Below are 15,927 nucleotides of genomic sequence, written 5' to 3'. Positions count from 1 at the left end.
TGTGTGTGTGCTGTCCCCTCATGACCAGAACCAGCCGCTGGTTGTGCTGTGCTGCCCCACACACCAGCAGGGGCTGCACTGCCAGGAGCTCTGAAAGCAACGCTTCCGATGGCTGGAGAGAACGCCACTTCCAACAGCAGCCCAAGTTTACTGTCACACTTACATAACCCACTGCAACACAGACCTTTGCACTGCACTGTTCTCTGCTGGGCAGCTGGGAGGAAAGGAACAGGTTTGAACTGAGGCCTGCTTTAGGGAAAAGAAAAATAATTAAAAAAATATCTAAAAATGCTATTTCAAGGACACTGGAAGAACCAGTATGATTTTAATTCCCTTTCAAACATGAGGTCTTTGTTCTGAAGCATAAAAGAAGGACTAAGCAGCTAAGGACTTACAGCAGCTACCAAGTCTGCAAACCTAGAACCCACTATTTTGAATAAAGGAGTATTTGAGGAAGGAAGGAAGGAATACATCAGCTGTGGCAATTACTGATTGTAGCTCATTCTCTGCTTTCCCATTAAATTTTGGGGGATGTTCTCCAATGCCCTGGCTTTGTCCTATACCAACAGCCCTTCCACTCTGCTGGCCCCCAACCAGAAAAAAACAGGCAAACACAGCACCAGGGACAGGAGCATAACTTGAGGAACTCCATTTTGGCTTTTCATTTCCTGCAGCTGTGGACAACCTAAGATGATTCTGCATAAGGCTGTCACATGCCTAAGTTGTTCCAAACATGCTTCTGAGATTTTACTTGCCCTCTGTCTCCAGAGGAGCAGTAGCTCTGCCAGAACTCCTGGGGCACAGCTCCAAAGGTGCAACCATGTTCACTACAACCAGACACCGGCACAGCCATCAACTGCAACAGGCACGCACAGTACATCCAGAACATTCTGGTGAGCAGGGGCTGTTACAGGTGCACTGTACAATCCATCAGTCTCTGTGCCTTGGTCTGACACTGCTGGGAGGCACTCACAGGACATGCTGCACATCCACCTACAGCCCATCTATTTTGTGTAGGATCAGTCATACGCTCCCTGCGAGCACTGCACTGACCGGGTACATGCAAATTATTTCTATCTAACAACCCACTGCACAAGCACCACACTGCACATGACTGCAGAGCTCTGCCTTGGCAGTTCCACACAAAAATATGGCAGCTGTCATCTCACAGGGTGGAGAACCATGGCTCTGGCAACAAAGCACTCCCAAAGTACCACTGCACATTGCAAACACCCTCACCCTCTATACTGCAGACTTCCCAACAAGCTGTGGAAGAAACCTACTCATTCTCTCCATCTGGGCCACTTTTTGGAGTATTTTCTGGAGAAAATCGTGCTTTTCACTGAGCCTTCTCCTGACACATCTACTTCAATCTGGCTATCGCCCTTCCTGTCTCTTAACAATTCTTCTGTGCTCCTATCCAGGTCAGGATAGAAAATTTTCAATGACTAAATAAACAAAATCCAAGGGGAAAAATATCCAGGGTGACTTTTAATATTAAAATGAAGAAACTAAAGATTTTTTTTTTCCAGATAGAGTGAAAAAAGGAACATGTAACACTGCATGGCTATATTTTAAAACATTAGCTTCAGTGGGAAAGTACAAAGGAACAATATGAATTTGGCCTCAAGTTCCTTGGAAGACTTCCTAGTGCTTCCCATTTCAAGCACTACATAATCCAATATCATGCCTGATATTAATATCCCCACCCTTTGCACCTAAAGCATTTTTCTTTTTTATTGCATGTGACTTTTACACCTCAATCAAGACAGACATGGAAGCACTGAAGAGGACTGTACAAGAAGAGAGGTCAAATGTATGACCCAAAAAAAAAAAAGCAGAGGGGTAATCCTTGACTTGTTTAGGGCAATCCTAGGTACAACTATTCTATCAGAAAGAAAAATATAAATGTGTCTTCTAGACAAAGGCAGCCAACATACTGAAACCTTCAACAACATTTCTGGCTTCGGGACATTCTTAAGCCAATCCCACTGGTTTTGTGTTTAGAGACAAGTTCAACCCAGTGTTCATTAGAATATATCAAAAGGTAACCCGGGTACAACCAGCATTACCATTTGAAAAGATTCCTGCTGGATCCCCTTGTGGAAAATGTGCTATTTCTGAAAATGATTTTTACCTTAAGGACTCGCCCAATATCAAGAGAATCATGTGACATGGCAGTATTTGTTTCATAGTATGGTGCATTTTCACTATGAACACACTGATCACTACCAAATACCTCGAGGTAGGTTTTTTTTTTTTTTTAATCAATCATTGAAAGAAAAAAACCCTCTAAAATAGTTATTGAAGTAATTAGGGGAGAAAATTCTTCTATGCTTATTGTCATTTTTACAATAATAACAGAAAGCTTCTTATTGATTCAGTTCATGTATGCATACAATCTGATTAAGAGGTGGAAAAGTACAGCCAACTGCAAATTCCAGAGGAAAAAAGGATGCTCAGTCAAGATTAGGATATTGCTACACTACAAACTTCTGTACAGCACAGATATAACAAACTAGATTTAAATAAGCTACCCAGAGACATGGATGCCCCATTCCTGGATATGCTCACAGCCAGGATGGACAGAGCTCTGGTCTAGTGGAAGGTGTCCCTGCTCATGGCAGATTGGAACTTGATGGTCTTTATGGTCCCTTCCAAGCCAGGCCACTCTATGACAGCCAAGTCCACCACAGCACAGAACCCAAGACTTGCTGACAGACAGTGTTTCTGCACTGCCTTTGCATGGGAAAGGCTCATTTCAAGTTAGCTCTGGCAATCTCCCTGTCAGCACTCCAACTTGTGTCCAACCTCCACTGAATCACCCCCTCCATCCTCTATGGTCATCATTTAGAGCCACGGCAATGAATTTCAAACATTTTCTACTTTACAGAAAATTTTAAAAAAGAATCAAGACTGTGAGGACAGACTGTCTCTTTGCATGTCATTATATCCTGAACTGCAATGGACAAACTGCAAGTGCCAAGCAGCACACTGTAGCTAAAAATACTCTGAGCAATTTTTTTAACAGAATTTACAAATGTCCTTTAGAATGTAAAACTGTCTGGGGCTTACCCTGAGACCAAGTCATTTTGCATAATGAGAACTCATTTTTAACCAAATACCTTAAAGGTATGCAAAACAGAAGACCAAAAAAACCCTCTGAAGTACAGCATTTAGGTTAATACCAGGCTATCAATTATATATACATATTAAATACAATACAGATTAATTCATATTTTACTTATAAGTACAAGTATGTTGAGGTGTTAATACATTTGATGTTAAATGAAACAGTTGATACTTTTCAGCATAGTGAAATACTTCTAGGGCAGTACATGCCCACAGAGACAGCCTCCAGCCTGAAAAACTCTGTACAAAATTCCTAAAGTAGTCTAAGCAGGACACATGAATAGTCAGTTTTTCAGAAGAGTTGGAGATGTGTTTTCAACTCCAAGCGAAGCACCTACATGCAGAGCCTTGGTGTCAGCAGGGTTGATTGACTTTCTCCTTTATCCAAGATCCCATCTTACCCTGAGACTCCTAGGTCCCTCATGACCCTTTGTGGAAGGGACTACATTTTGCAGCTCTTCAAATTTACAGAAATATCCAACTGATTTTTGAGTGTAGTGAAGGAACAAGGGACCAGAGGAATTCCAACTGGACTATCCTGTCAGTACATGGAACACTAGCTCAGCAGGTCCCCCTACAGGAGTCTGAAGTTTTACATTCAGAAAGTCACGAGGGCTCAGCTTTCAAATCTCACCAACAATCAGGTGCTTACCTCAGACACAGGTATTCATGGTGATTTACAGGCAATTGAGAATGTCAGCTTCCTGATGAAGGAGATCTGATTTTCTAGAAGATGGTATCAGCTGAGTGCCATTTATGCCTGAGGAAACTCCTGCGTGCTGCAGCTGAATCCAAGCAGCTGCTTCCAGCCTATTTCAGGCACAAAGAACAGCGAACCAAGGATGAAACACTGCACTGATGTCTTATGGTCTGATGTGAAAAAATAGTTTCATCCAGGTCTATTGCTCCCTGCTCCCTCATCCCCAGCACCCTGACAGTGAAAGGGAACAGCAAAGCAGCAGATGGGACAGCAATCCTCTTTTCAGGTCCACAGTTTTTCACAAGTTACTGTCACCTTGAGCATCCAAAGCTGTCAAGGGCCCAGGGCTGAGTGTCAGTGAAAATGTACCTTCCAGAAAGCAGTAAATTGTATATAAACTCACTGAGAGAACAAAACAGCATTTCTTTGCTGAAGAAAATCATACCCCACCTCAGATGTCAAGAGGTATCACGAGATATTGGGAGGCACCCACCAGTGCAAGAGAGACACTGACCCTGACTGTACAGTCCAGAGAAATGCTACCCCTTCAAACACCCAAAACACACATGGCAGAGCCATCAGGTAACCCCAGTCCTCCCTTCTGACTCCATAACCAGACACTTCATACACCTGGGGCTGACAGCACAAGGGCACACAAAACAGAAAGGGGCAGCACTTCTCCTTGAGTAAGTTATGACTACTACTAGGATACAACCCATGGCCACCAGCTCTCAGAGAAACAAAAATGGCAAAGGCTACTGACTCCAGAGGAAGAGAATGTTTCCCGAATGTGTCTACAAGTAGATATTTGTGAATTTGGATGGAGAAATGGCCCTGTACCAGCATCTAGTCCACACCACACTAAAGCTATTGTTTTGCCCAAGACACTTACATAAGTAGTATGAAAGATAAAGTTTTTCAGGAAAGTAACACAAAATCATTCATAAGTGATCCATTCACAATTAGAAGGCTCATACAAAAATGGTAACTGGAGTTCACAAGAACAGTCACTACTCTCCCTTTCTTTATCCTTCAGCCACTTGTAGAAGACATAAAAGAAATGCAAATTGTCTACTTAAACACAAACTCTTTATGCATACCACACACAATGTACACGCAAGTGACTGTATCTGTAAGGCAGAATTCACAATAACAAATTCTTCTTAGCAAGAGAAACTCTACACCTGAGAGATGTGATGCTGGACATTTGTGTGATTTCCACATTCAGAAGATAGACTGAATTACTGTATCTCACCATAAGATGATAAACACACACAACACTGCAGTAAGTCTCTAAATAAAAGGAAAACCAGACAGTGAAAAAAGGCAGCTGGTAGTGACAGTACTTGATTTACTAGCCTAAAATATTACTAAGGGTTAAGAGCAGACAGAATCCCTCAACAGAACAGTTCCTCTTGTTACAGCTTGAAGTGAAAGGGAAAAAAACAAGCCAGGGTTCAACATACCACCTCAAGAGCTTCTCTGCTGCTAAAAGCCATTTTCACCTTGTCTCCATGACCAGTTCAAAACCTCCCTGCTAGGCAACATGGCCCCCTTTCCATCCATGATCCACAAGCACAACTATTATTTAGCAGCTGTACCCAGCTTCCAAGGTGCCCAACAGCCAGAAAGAAAACAGTCTTGACTCAAAGGAATCCCAGAGAATGTCAAATTACTCCAGCCTAAGCATTTTCAGAGCATGTTTTTGAGGAATATGTTCTGATGCAGAGAAAGAGATTAAGTGACCAGAATAACAACCTTTCTCCAGGAAAGGAGAAACACAAATGATAAATTCACAAGGGAAATCACTGTCTTGACACAATCTACTTGGAAAGTTCAATTCTCTATGTGCAGTCATGAAAAATAATTTTTAATCAATCTCCACACTACACTGGGATCCTCAGCCCTATACTTACTATACCTCCTATACCTTTCAGTCCTCTATCAATTCTTTCTTAGCAAATGATATGTTAGTGATTTATAATCCAAACACATGGCTTCACATGGTTACCATCCTACAGCAGTTCACAATCTTCTGTTGTTTAATCTTAGCACTAGGGAAAATAAATTCCTACAAATTTGGTTTTAGCTCTGATTGGAGTTTTGGCTGTAAGAAAAAGTCATTGTAGGCTTCCAAGCAGATTAATTACCAGGTGTCCAGGCCCATACAGATGCTTTTACCTGCCAAGGAGATGCAGATAGCTTGTGGCTCCCAATCCACCCTCAGCCCAAAGGAGGCGCCCACACACCTGGCTACCACCGGTGCATTCCATAAGGACAGGCTGACTTGGTGGTTGGGCTGAACTGGGCCACAGTGGGCAAGCCTGCTCTTCAGCAGCACGCTCCTGAAGCCCTGCAGTGCTAAACCAGCAAAAAAAACCCCAAATAATTAATGTAACTCCTTTTCCTCCATTTAAAAGAAAACTCTGAAGGCCTCAGAAGTGGCTCACCAAGGAATCAGGGACAGCCTAAGGCAATGGGTAGAAGCGTGCATCCTCAGAGGGAGGGAGCAGCACCAAGCCAGCTACAACACAGGCTGTGCTGTGAGGTGGAATAACATCCTAGGTCCACTCACTAGCTTACCTAAGAGTTATTTATGCATGGAAGACCAGAATGGAAAGAAAACCATCAAAGAGAGAACTCCAGAAAAGTTTCACCGATGCTAACCAGTCCACTGCTGTCAGCTGAAATTGCTGGAAGTTCAGAGAAAATAAGCTGGAAGTTCACCTGCCATGTACTTATCTGAAGAGGCAGCCAGGTTGTCAGCAGCACCTCCCTCACCCTCCTGACTGTGCCTGCCAGCCACCAGGGCAGGACAGCAGCGAGTCTCCTCCACGGCACGCACCGGGTGACAAGGACAGCTGGAGCCTCGGGACAGCTCCATCCACGCTGGGCCAACACAGGGCACTCAGGGGGGCTGAGGGTCCTTGCCACAGGATGAACATGGGCACTCCTCTCTGTGCATGACACTTCTTGCACATCTTTAAAACAGGCTGTCACTAATGTCCTTCTCTGTAACACCTTGCCCCAAAACCTCCAGTGCACCTTCAGTGTGCTTACCCACACTGCTGATGGGCACAGCAAGGCACAACACGCCCCAAGTCACTCAGAAATGAGATGACTGGGATTCCCAGTTCAGTACTTCATTTTCTAGGCAGGACAGCTTTACAAGCATGTTGTCAGTTATCCAGCAGCCTATTTTAACAAGCCAAAAAGTATTTCCAGTAATTCTCCTTTTTTCTAAAAGCAGCAGCAGATATTTCCAAATAATTAAACTCAGTATATAGAAAACCAGAATCTCTGCATGGAATTAGCTGAGTTAGAGGTGGGAAGGAGGGGAGTGAAGATGTAACTGGAACTCTTCACACTGGCCTGTTCGTTCTCTTAACAAATGGTTTTGTCATCACCAACCAATATTTGTATACACTGACGATGCATTTATGATGAGTTTTATATCGGACATGTCAAAACAGAGCAAATCCCTAGAAGTTAACCACAAGCACCACGTGGGAACTAGAGATGCAGAATTGTCAGAACAATTCTGAGCTGCAGTCACTCTAATTTGGCAGCAACTCCCAGCATAGGGCACAGAGACCTCAGGGGAAAGTACCAGAAGCTGTGCAGAGGGTGTGTCACAAGCACGTGGGAAATTTTCCCCTAGTGCTATGCAAACCATAACTATCAGCTTACACCCTGACTCGGAAAAAGATTCTTCCTAATTAATAAATTAATCTAGCTGATGTGACTGAATTATTTTCTCATGTTTATCCACAAACGTTCAGTGACTTTACTGTGAGTTATAATTGTGACAAGGAAAGCTAGTGTTAATCTCTGAACTGAACACGTAAGTCCTCCGTGATTTTGACAGAATTACACATACAAAAAGTTCAAAGGATTAGGCTATGTATTTCAGTGTACATTTGAAAGTTAATTAAAAAACCAAACAAAACCAAAAGGAACCCCACAAACAAAAAACGCAAACAGTCATCAGACAGCTCTTTCTATAGAAGGACCACACTCCGTTACCACTGTGGCCCACAGAACACGTCCAATTCCCACATTTCTGCGTGGGAGCTGACTGCTCTATGACATGTGGCCTAACCTGAACCTTCCTGTTTGGCACCCTCAGAGCAGAACACCAAAGGACACAGTGGGAAAAAAAGAAGTTAGGAATGAAAAGGGAATAATACAAAAACGGAAGAGTAGCAAATAGTTTTCACAAAAACTCATAACTTAAAGAAAATCTGTTTTCAGAGCAACAAGTCTCCCGGTGTCTATCAAAGCCGAGCAACTCCAGAGCAGACGCCGGCAGGGAAACGCAGCCGCTGGAATTTGATGAGCACGTCCTCACTTTGTCCCACTAAGCCTTTATTTTAAGGGGGGCACACGGACCACCCATCCCTTCAGGCAGAGAACATCCGTGCACCCTCTCACGAGCGCTCCGGCTGCGCTTCGGTGCCGCCGAGGTCCCGCAGCGCCCGCGGCCACGAGGAGGAACGGGGCTCCCTCCCCGCCGGGGCCGCCAGCCCGGCTCCCCGGCTCCAACAACCGAGGAACCGAGGGGGAACTTCCTGCGGGGCCCCCGGCCGGGCGCTGCTGGCCCAGGCTGGCGGGGGGCGGGCGGGCAGAGAGGCAGAGCCGGGCACGCCGGGCCGGGCCCGGGCGGCCAGGAGCCGGCGCGGGGAGCTGGATCGTGCGCCCGCCGCACGCCCGGAGCGCCGAGCGAGGGGCTGGGCCGCGGGGGAGCTCACCTGCGAGCAGAAGTAGGAGCCCTGGATGCCCAGCTTGAGGCAGGTGGGGCACTGCAGCTTGGCCTCGCTGCTGCAGCCGGCGGTCTCGCACACTCTGCGGGTCTCCACCGCCGCCGCCATGCTGCCGGGCGGCCACGGGGGAGGAGCCGCCGCCCGGAGCTGCCGCCGGCTGGGGCGGGCGGGGAGAGCGGGACGGAGGGAGGGACGGAGGGGAGAGGGAGGGAGGGAGGAGGCTCCGGGGACTCAACGCCCCATGGAAGGCGGCCTTGAACGCTCCCAGGGATGGGCCATCCGCAGCTTCCCTGGGCGATGTGTGGCAGCGCCTCGCCGCCCTCACAGCAAGGAGGGTGTTTGGCCTGTTTAGCCCAGAGAACAGAGGGCTGAGAAGGCATCGCATAAATGCCTCAAAGGCGGGTGTCAAGAGGATGGTGCCAGACTCTTTTCGGTGGGGATGAGGAGTTAACGGCATAAACTAAAGCACAAGAAGTTTCACTTCAACATGAGGAGGACCTTCTTTACAATGAGGGTAACAGGGAGATCATGGACTCTCCCTCTCTGGAGACGCTCCAGACCCACACGGACACACTCCTGCTCTGGGTGACCCTGCCTGGATGATCCCTAGAGGTCCCCTCCAACCATAATTGATTCAGCGAAGAACTTCCCGTAGTTTTCATCTGCGAGGCTGTACAAGAAATTTCTCAAGCATATCTTCTTTATTATGGAGTGTGGGCTGTGGTATGTAGGTCTGTCTGTGTGGTTTATAACAATTCTTTTGCTCTATTTTTAGCCCAGGTAAAACCATCACAAATTCAATATTCAGTAAGGTAGTAACTAAAATTAGAAAAACAGGCTGCAGAGTCAAGGTGACATTGTCACATGAAGGATGCTGATTGTCTTCCTGGAAAGAGAAATACTAGAAACCAATGATCTGTCATAAAAATAAATGTGATTAATGCACATATTATATTTCTTCCATTTGCATGGGTTAGAGAGTGAAAAAAGATACTACCTGTGCCTGTAAGATGACTGCTTATGTTCTCTGGGTGTTGTCAAACTTAGTGTCATTGTGGAATCATAGATGGAAAAGACCTTTAAGATCATCAAGTCCAACTGACAACATTGCTCCACCACCATGGTCACCACCAAACCACGTCCTCAAGTGCCATATCCATGTTTTTTAAACACTTCCAGCGATGGTGACTTTACCATCTCCCTGAACAGCCTGTTGTAATGCTTTACAACCCTTTCCATGAAGAAAAGTTTTCCTAATATCCAGTCTAAGCCTCCCCTGGCACAACCTGAGGCCATTTCCTCTTGTCCTGTCACTTGTTACCTGGGGGAAGAGACCAACCCCCAGATGACTTACAGCCTCCTTTCAGGCAGTTGTAAAGAAAAATAAGATCCTCCCTGAGCCTCCTTTTCCCCAGGCTAAGCACCCCCAGCTGCCTCTCACCAGAGTTGTGCTCCTTCTTCTGCTCCATTGTCCTCCTCTGGACATGCACCAGCACCTGAATGTTCTTCTTGTAGTGAGGGGCTCAGAACTGGACACAGGATTTGAGATGCAGCCTCAACAGTATCACAGAGGAACAATCACTATCCTGTGTACTAAAACATCTCTAACTTAATATCATCTTGCTTAAAAAAGCGAGATGCTTTTTACTGGTTCGTGTCAATAAGCAGTTGCTTTCAAAAAGAGCACGGGGAGAAGCCTATTGAGTGGGAGAATAGCTGCAAACCCTTCAGAGCATGTATCTGCAAGATCCAGCCCTTAGTACTGGGATCCCACTCCTTGTTTAAATTTCATCTGTCTTCCCACTGCTGGCAATTTCAGACTATGATTTCAGTTAAACTTTGCAGGATGAGATTCTGTCTTTCTACTTCAGTGCCATTAACTTCAATGAAACTGCACCAATCCTTATTCTGATCTTAGTACACAAAATATTCTCCTGTTTTCCCAGCATCCAGATGACTCCCCAAAAAGTGTGATTCAAAATCCACACTATAATCTCAGTATTTTATGCAGCTGTCTTATTTCCCGTGGTCTTCTGTCCCCATTTTAATAAAGAATAACAGTAATTTAAAAAATCTTTATTTCCTAGGCTTTAGGCTTATCTCCTAGGCTAGACGTTTGGTGAAAATTTCTGCTTTCCCAGAACAGAAAAGCATAGATCCTATTTTTTCAGAATAATTATATCAGAATATATTCAGAATAAGTATATATATATATAAATCTACTTGATGCATTATGATGGCATTAATTGGTAAAAAGTGGGTAAGTAGCCCAGCCAACTATGGGACAAGGGCAGCAGATACAGTGCATGACCCAGGTTTGCTGTGTGAAAAGCTGTTTCACTTAGCATGGCAAATAAACCAAAGGAATTTGATGTCATGCTATTACTGAAGTGTGGTTGCAGGTGGACACCTGTGTTTCTGACAGTTCCCACCTTCATTTCTCCAGTACTGGTAATACTTGTATCATAGCCTACCACTTGTAGAAAGCGTGAATTCACTGTCAGAGCAAATTAGGAATGTTTCTAGGGTGCCTGCAAAACACAAAGATTACAATAATTATTTTCTTAAACAAGTGAAAGTAGCTGTGTTCTGATTCATGCAGCTCACGCTGTGACATTTTTATGTCCAAATTCTGAAGACAGGCAACCAACTGCCAACCAACACCATGGAATATCTTTAAAGGACACATCATGGAGTGCTTACTTTAACCTTTTCTTAAAGGAAAATGTTACTGAATGGGCAGATCACCCCTTAATGACCCATGTGCTAGCAGGTGCTGTGAAAAATCAGTGCTGCTTTTCCAAGTAACCAACAAACCAAGCTATCAAGCAAAGCAGGACCTTCATACATTTTAGTTGCCTCTTTGTTCATTTAAGGAACCCTAAGGAGTTGCAGAATTGTTTGCCTGGTTAAGCAGGGTTTGCAAGTACCTGTTGTCACTGACATGGTATAAAAATCCTGAAGGATAGTGGCTGATCTAATTTTGGTGTCTGTCTCCTGCTCAAATGTCTTCATCTGCTTCTTGATGAGATTTCAGTACAATTGTTATTAATAATTTAGGATACTTTACTAAATTTTATGATCATCTAATTCTCATTCAAATTCATATCTGAATATAAATTCACAACTTATTCCTATTTCATTTCCTTTCATTCTTACTGGAACAATGTCAGTATATGCTTGTGCTCATTTTGTAGTGGTCAGCAAGGAGGCATGTAAGGAAAAAAGAGGACTCCTGCTCTAACTAGTAGATGGGGTTCCTTCTGTGATTTGGTTTCATTTATTTGGTGTATTTCTGAAGTGCAAATTAAAGGCATGCTATTTCCCTGCTTCCTTAGAGAAGCCAAGGATGCATGTATTAATTAAACAATTTAAATGTATGTGTAATTTAAAGAACAGCAAGCCCCCTAATTGAGGAATTTGCAAACTTGTGTACTTGTTCTCTGCAGTTTTTGGAAAGAACACAGACTGCAATGGCAGATCAGCCTAGAATAACAAATCCTGAAAGATTTGGCCTAGAGTTTGCTGTTGAAATGGTTTTTAAACAGCCCTACATCATCCCCATATTAAAAATTATGTGGTTTCTGTGGTATTTCAGTGTTTTGTTTTCCAATTTGGCCTTGATGTTCTGATTTACAAAGTGAACTGGCTCCTGCATCCTGGAAGTCCATCCATGTCGTTTCCCATTATCTGGTGGCACACTCATTCTCACTGGGGAAGTTCACTGACCTTTGCTATGACCTTACCTGAGCAGAGGTCTTTTTTCTCTGTCAGGCTTTTCACATCCCTTTCTGGCTGCCTGTCCCCCTGTGTTACAGACCAACACACACAAAGACCAGCACATGAGTCACGAATTTATAGCCCATTCATGATGCTTGATTTGTGTCCACTGCTGTCCTCCCAACTTCTCCAAAGTGATGCAGGGCTGGGAGAATGTGAGGGCAGCAAAGAGGGCACAAGGGGAGGTCAGTGATGTCTCATGGGTCACAGAGCAGCCGTGGAAAAGCAAGAGCAGCTGGCAGCTGAGACAGCTGCACTCAGGGACAAAATGGCCACTGAATTTGACATTACTTAATTAAGAGAGCACCTCAGCTTGGGCCCCCCTCCTCGCTTTGCTTCTCTACATTGCAGCACTGGGGGCTGGGCAGTCCCCCTTTCCCTGTGAAGCTCTTGGTAGCTGTCTCCTGTTCAGGCTCATTGAAGACACAATTAAATGCCTCTTTGTCTAGGGAGGGCTGAAACAGTGCAAAAATGCCACCCAGGAGCCAGACCACATGCAAATGTGCACTGTTGTGGCTCAGCCAGATGGTACAGGCACTTAGTGAGTTTCTAATACCAAATGCAACAGTTATGTAGGTTTTGTGTGTGTGTATGTGCATGCAAAAAAGAGAAATTGCAAACCCATCACAAACACCTCAAAGATGGCGACAAAAGCATGATCCTAAAAAGTGAATGGAAATCAGCCCTATAGGAAACATTACCTAGAGGAACAGACAAACCTGTGCTCAAAGCAAAAAAGTCTTCCTAAGAGCATAGAGAAAAAAATAATTGTAAACATCCTTAAACATCCTTTGTAAATGAACAGAATTGCATTAAATAAATACCTGCTTCCATTTTCCTTCTTTAAGGAAAAATCATGTGGGATTTCAAGTTTCATCCAATTCCCTTAGTCAAGAGGTTGCAATGTATTTTAAGCCCCCCACCACTCTTTCCCTCTCCATTGGTGCAGATGTAAACTAAACTACTGAAAGGCCCACTCTAGCCACAATCCAGGCTGGAGCAGCCTCACTCAAAGCCAATCCCAAGCAAGATTTAGTTGTGGTGAAAAGGAAGATCCTGCATCCTTTTGTTTTGTTTTATTTGATTGTTCACTCTTGCAGAGTCTGTATTAATATAGGGAATCAAATTTGCACTATGATGTAAGAATGGCTCTCTCTGCATTCAAGAACACTCTTCTGGTATGTAAGAATTTTAGCATTTTCCAATGTATGCATATGAAATTGGTTGTTTTATCTTGGGACAAGATCAAAGGGAAACAAGCAGTATCTTTGTAAAAAAAAAAAAAAAAGGGTGTTTTTATAAAAAGCATTCCTATTTAACCAGTAAGTTGCAAGCTGTAAAGGGAGAAACTCTGCTGCTGGAAATATTTGAAAGAATCCATGAATATGTCTGGAGATGAGAAAAATTTTATTCTTTGCTATGGAAACAGAGTAGAAGTCATGGAGTGAAGTTCTGGCCCAGTGAATTCAACAGGAATGTTACTGATATCCAAAGAAATTTCACTCTGTTTGTGTCTTCAGAGGGCCATAAAAATAGATTTAATAGTAGTAAAATACAATCAGTGTTTTATTTCCACTTTAGAAACCATGAATAATACTGTGTGACGTTAAAAATGCTTTTTATTTTCAAGTTTCAAAATCAAACTAAGATGATCAGGTTTTCAATGACATAAAACACAGTGATTCTAAAAATCAGTGAGATACAGGTGTGCAGGTCAATTAGAGCTCATACCTACACACCTCTGACCTGGATGCCACACTTTGTACAATGAAGATGTTCCCAGCAACTACCTAAATTCACACTGGAAACTGATAAATCCCTGGAGGATTGCTGAAGATGAGATACTCAGCATTTCTTTGCTTCAGCCCCTTTTTTTCTCTACTATAACTTCAAAAGGTGGGGTTTCCTCGCTGTATCTGTGACACCTCTGCTTTCTATCTTAAATTTCCTCTTAGTTTGAAGATTATATCATTTGCAAGGCAGCCACATCACTTCTGAGCATCTTGTGTATGATGTGTGCTAGCCACTTGAAAAGATGACAGTAGCTCATAAGCCTCTCATTGCTACTGTAAATTGTTGGATAACTTCTGATGTCATCTTTAGAGGCTTTTTGCCTCCAAAACTTAACAAATCAAAGGAAAACATATCCCAAACCACAACAATGCTTGCTTCCCATTTGTGTGCCAATGAGGTAGGCCATGTTCTGAGCTCAGCTGTGCTATATTCATCTAGCTAGTTAAACACTGTTAATAAGCATAGCTGTCTTATAGAGACCTTCATGCTGTTCTCCCTGCCTTGCATGAGAGAAATGAAATAGCCAAATGCTCTATGACATTCAATACAATTTGGTGGTTTACACTCACTTATAGTTCTTCTCAGTAAAATGATGTTTAGGGCTGTAAAATGTAGGTCTGTACACTTTGCTCTTTGAGAATAAAAATGTAAAGTTAAACACAGAAGAATATGAAGAAAAAATTATCAGGGAGGAAGAAGATTCTGGATGGATTATCTTTGTTTATGTTAAGAGACTTGAAGGCAGGATTTAAAAGGCAGTCAAAGAATGCGCTTGGCTGCCAAACAAGTAAAGTGAAATATAAGATCCATATGGCGGCATATTAGGCAAATAAATAGGAAGATTTATGAATTACTGTTTTGCATCAAACCATCTATAAAGAATTACCAGAAATCAAATTGTACTAAATTGGTAAAATGAACTGTATACCACTGGACAAAAAAAAAAAAAAAAGGAAAAAAAAATTTAAAAAAGCTTCGTGTACTTTTTGAATGTACAAATTTCAGAGATTATGTTTTTGTTTTGCCATCATAATGTGATTGAAAATTGTATGGTTTAGGAAGAAGTATTTTCTATTGCAATTTCTGTTTTGTCCCTAGGATAAAGATATGCCCCAGTTCTTTAACTTTCAAAACTGTTACGGTATTTGTTTTATCAAGCAGCATTACAAAAAGTTAAGAACTCAATTATATTTTTGTTGTGTTTTTCTTTATTGAACCCTTTGCCTTTGATAAGTACTAATCAAATCACAGCACTAAAATGAATCCCATGACTGGGTTTAACAGGCTACCCAGGGCAGTGCGGGAATCACCGCATCCCTGACAGTGTCCAGAAAAATGCGTGGATGTGACCATGAACATGGTTTGGAGGTGGGCTTGGAAGTGCTGGGATAACAGTTGGGCTCAATGTTCTTAAAGCTCTTTTTCAACTTAAATGATTCTGATTCTGTTCCGGGGACAGGGGGCTAGACACCGCTGTATTTGGGGCGCAGGAGGCCAGAGAGCGCTGTGCTGTGGGGCAGGGGGCCACAGAGCGGTGTGTTCAAGGAACAAGGGACTACACACCGCTATCCTTGGGGGACTGGAGGCCCCAGAGCGCTGTGTTCTGGGGACAGGGGGTCACAGAGCACTGCGTTCGGGGCACAAGCGCCCCAGAGCGCTGCGTTCGGGGCACAGGACGCCTCAGAGCGCTGCGTTCTGGGCAGAAACGGCTCCGGCGCTCGGGGCCGCCCCGTGCGCTCGGCGCAGGCGGTGCCGCTC

The 15,927-nt window shown here is 43.7% G+C and overlaps 1 protein-coding gene across 3 annotated transcripts in view; it reads right to left on the bottom strand.

Annotated features, from left to right (window-relative positions):
• METAP1 (methionyl aminopeptidase 1) overlaps nucleotides 1-8,784 on the bottom strand; it is a 29,766-nt gene extending 20,982 nt beyond the window's left edge. For 2 of the 3 annotated variants that reach the window (XR_012580390.1, XM_005484622.4), the window contains exon 1: nucleotides 8,584-8,783. Coding sequence is in view for 2 of the 3 variants with exons in the window: in XM_005484622.4 (XP_005484679.1) it covers nucleotides 8,584-8,703 (120 nt within the window). In the remaining variant the exon portion in view is untranslated. Of the gene's footprint in view, nucleotides 1-8,583 lie in introns of all 3 variants that reach the window. The other variant, XM_074540956.1, reaches the window with a different exon arrangement.
• Nucleotides 8,785-15,927: the final 7,143 nt, after the last annotated feature.

Source organism: Zonotrichia albicollis, chromosome 5 (assembly GCF_047830755.1).
Source record: "Zonotrichia albicollis isolate bZonAlb1 chromosome 5, bZonAlb1.hap1, whole genome shotgun sequence".
Lineage (NCBI taxonomy): Eukaryota > Metazoa > Chordata > Aves > Passeriformes > Passerellidae > Zonotrichia > Zonotrichia albicollis.
Note: the sequence above shows the minus strand (reverse complement) of the source record. Positions and strands in the feature narration are given on the sequence as shown.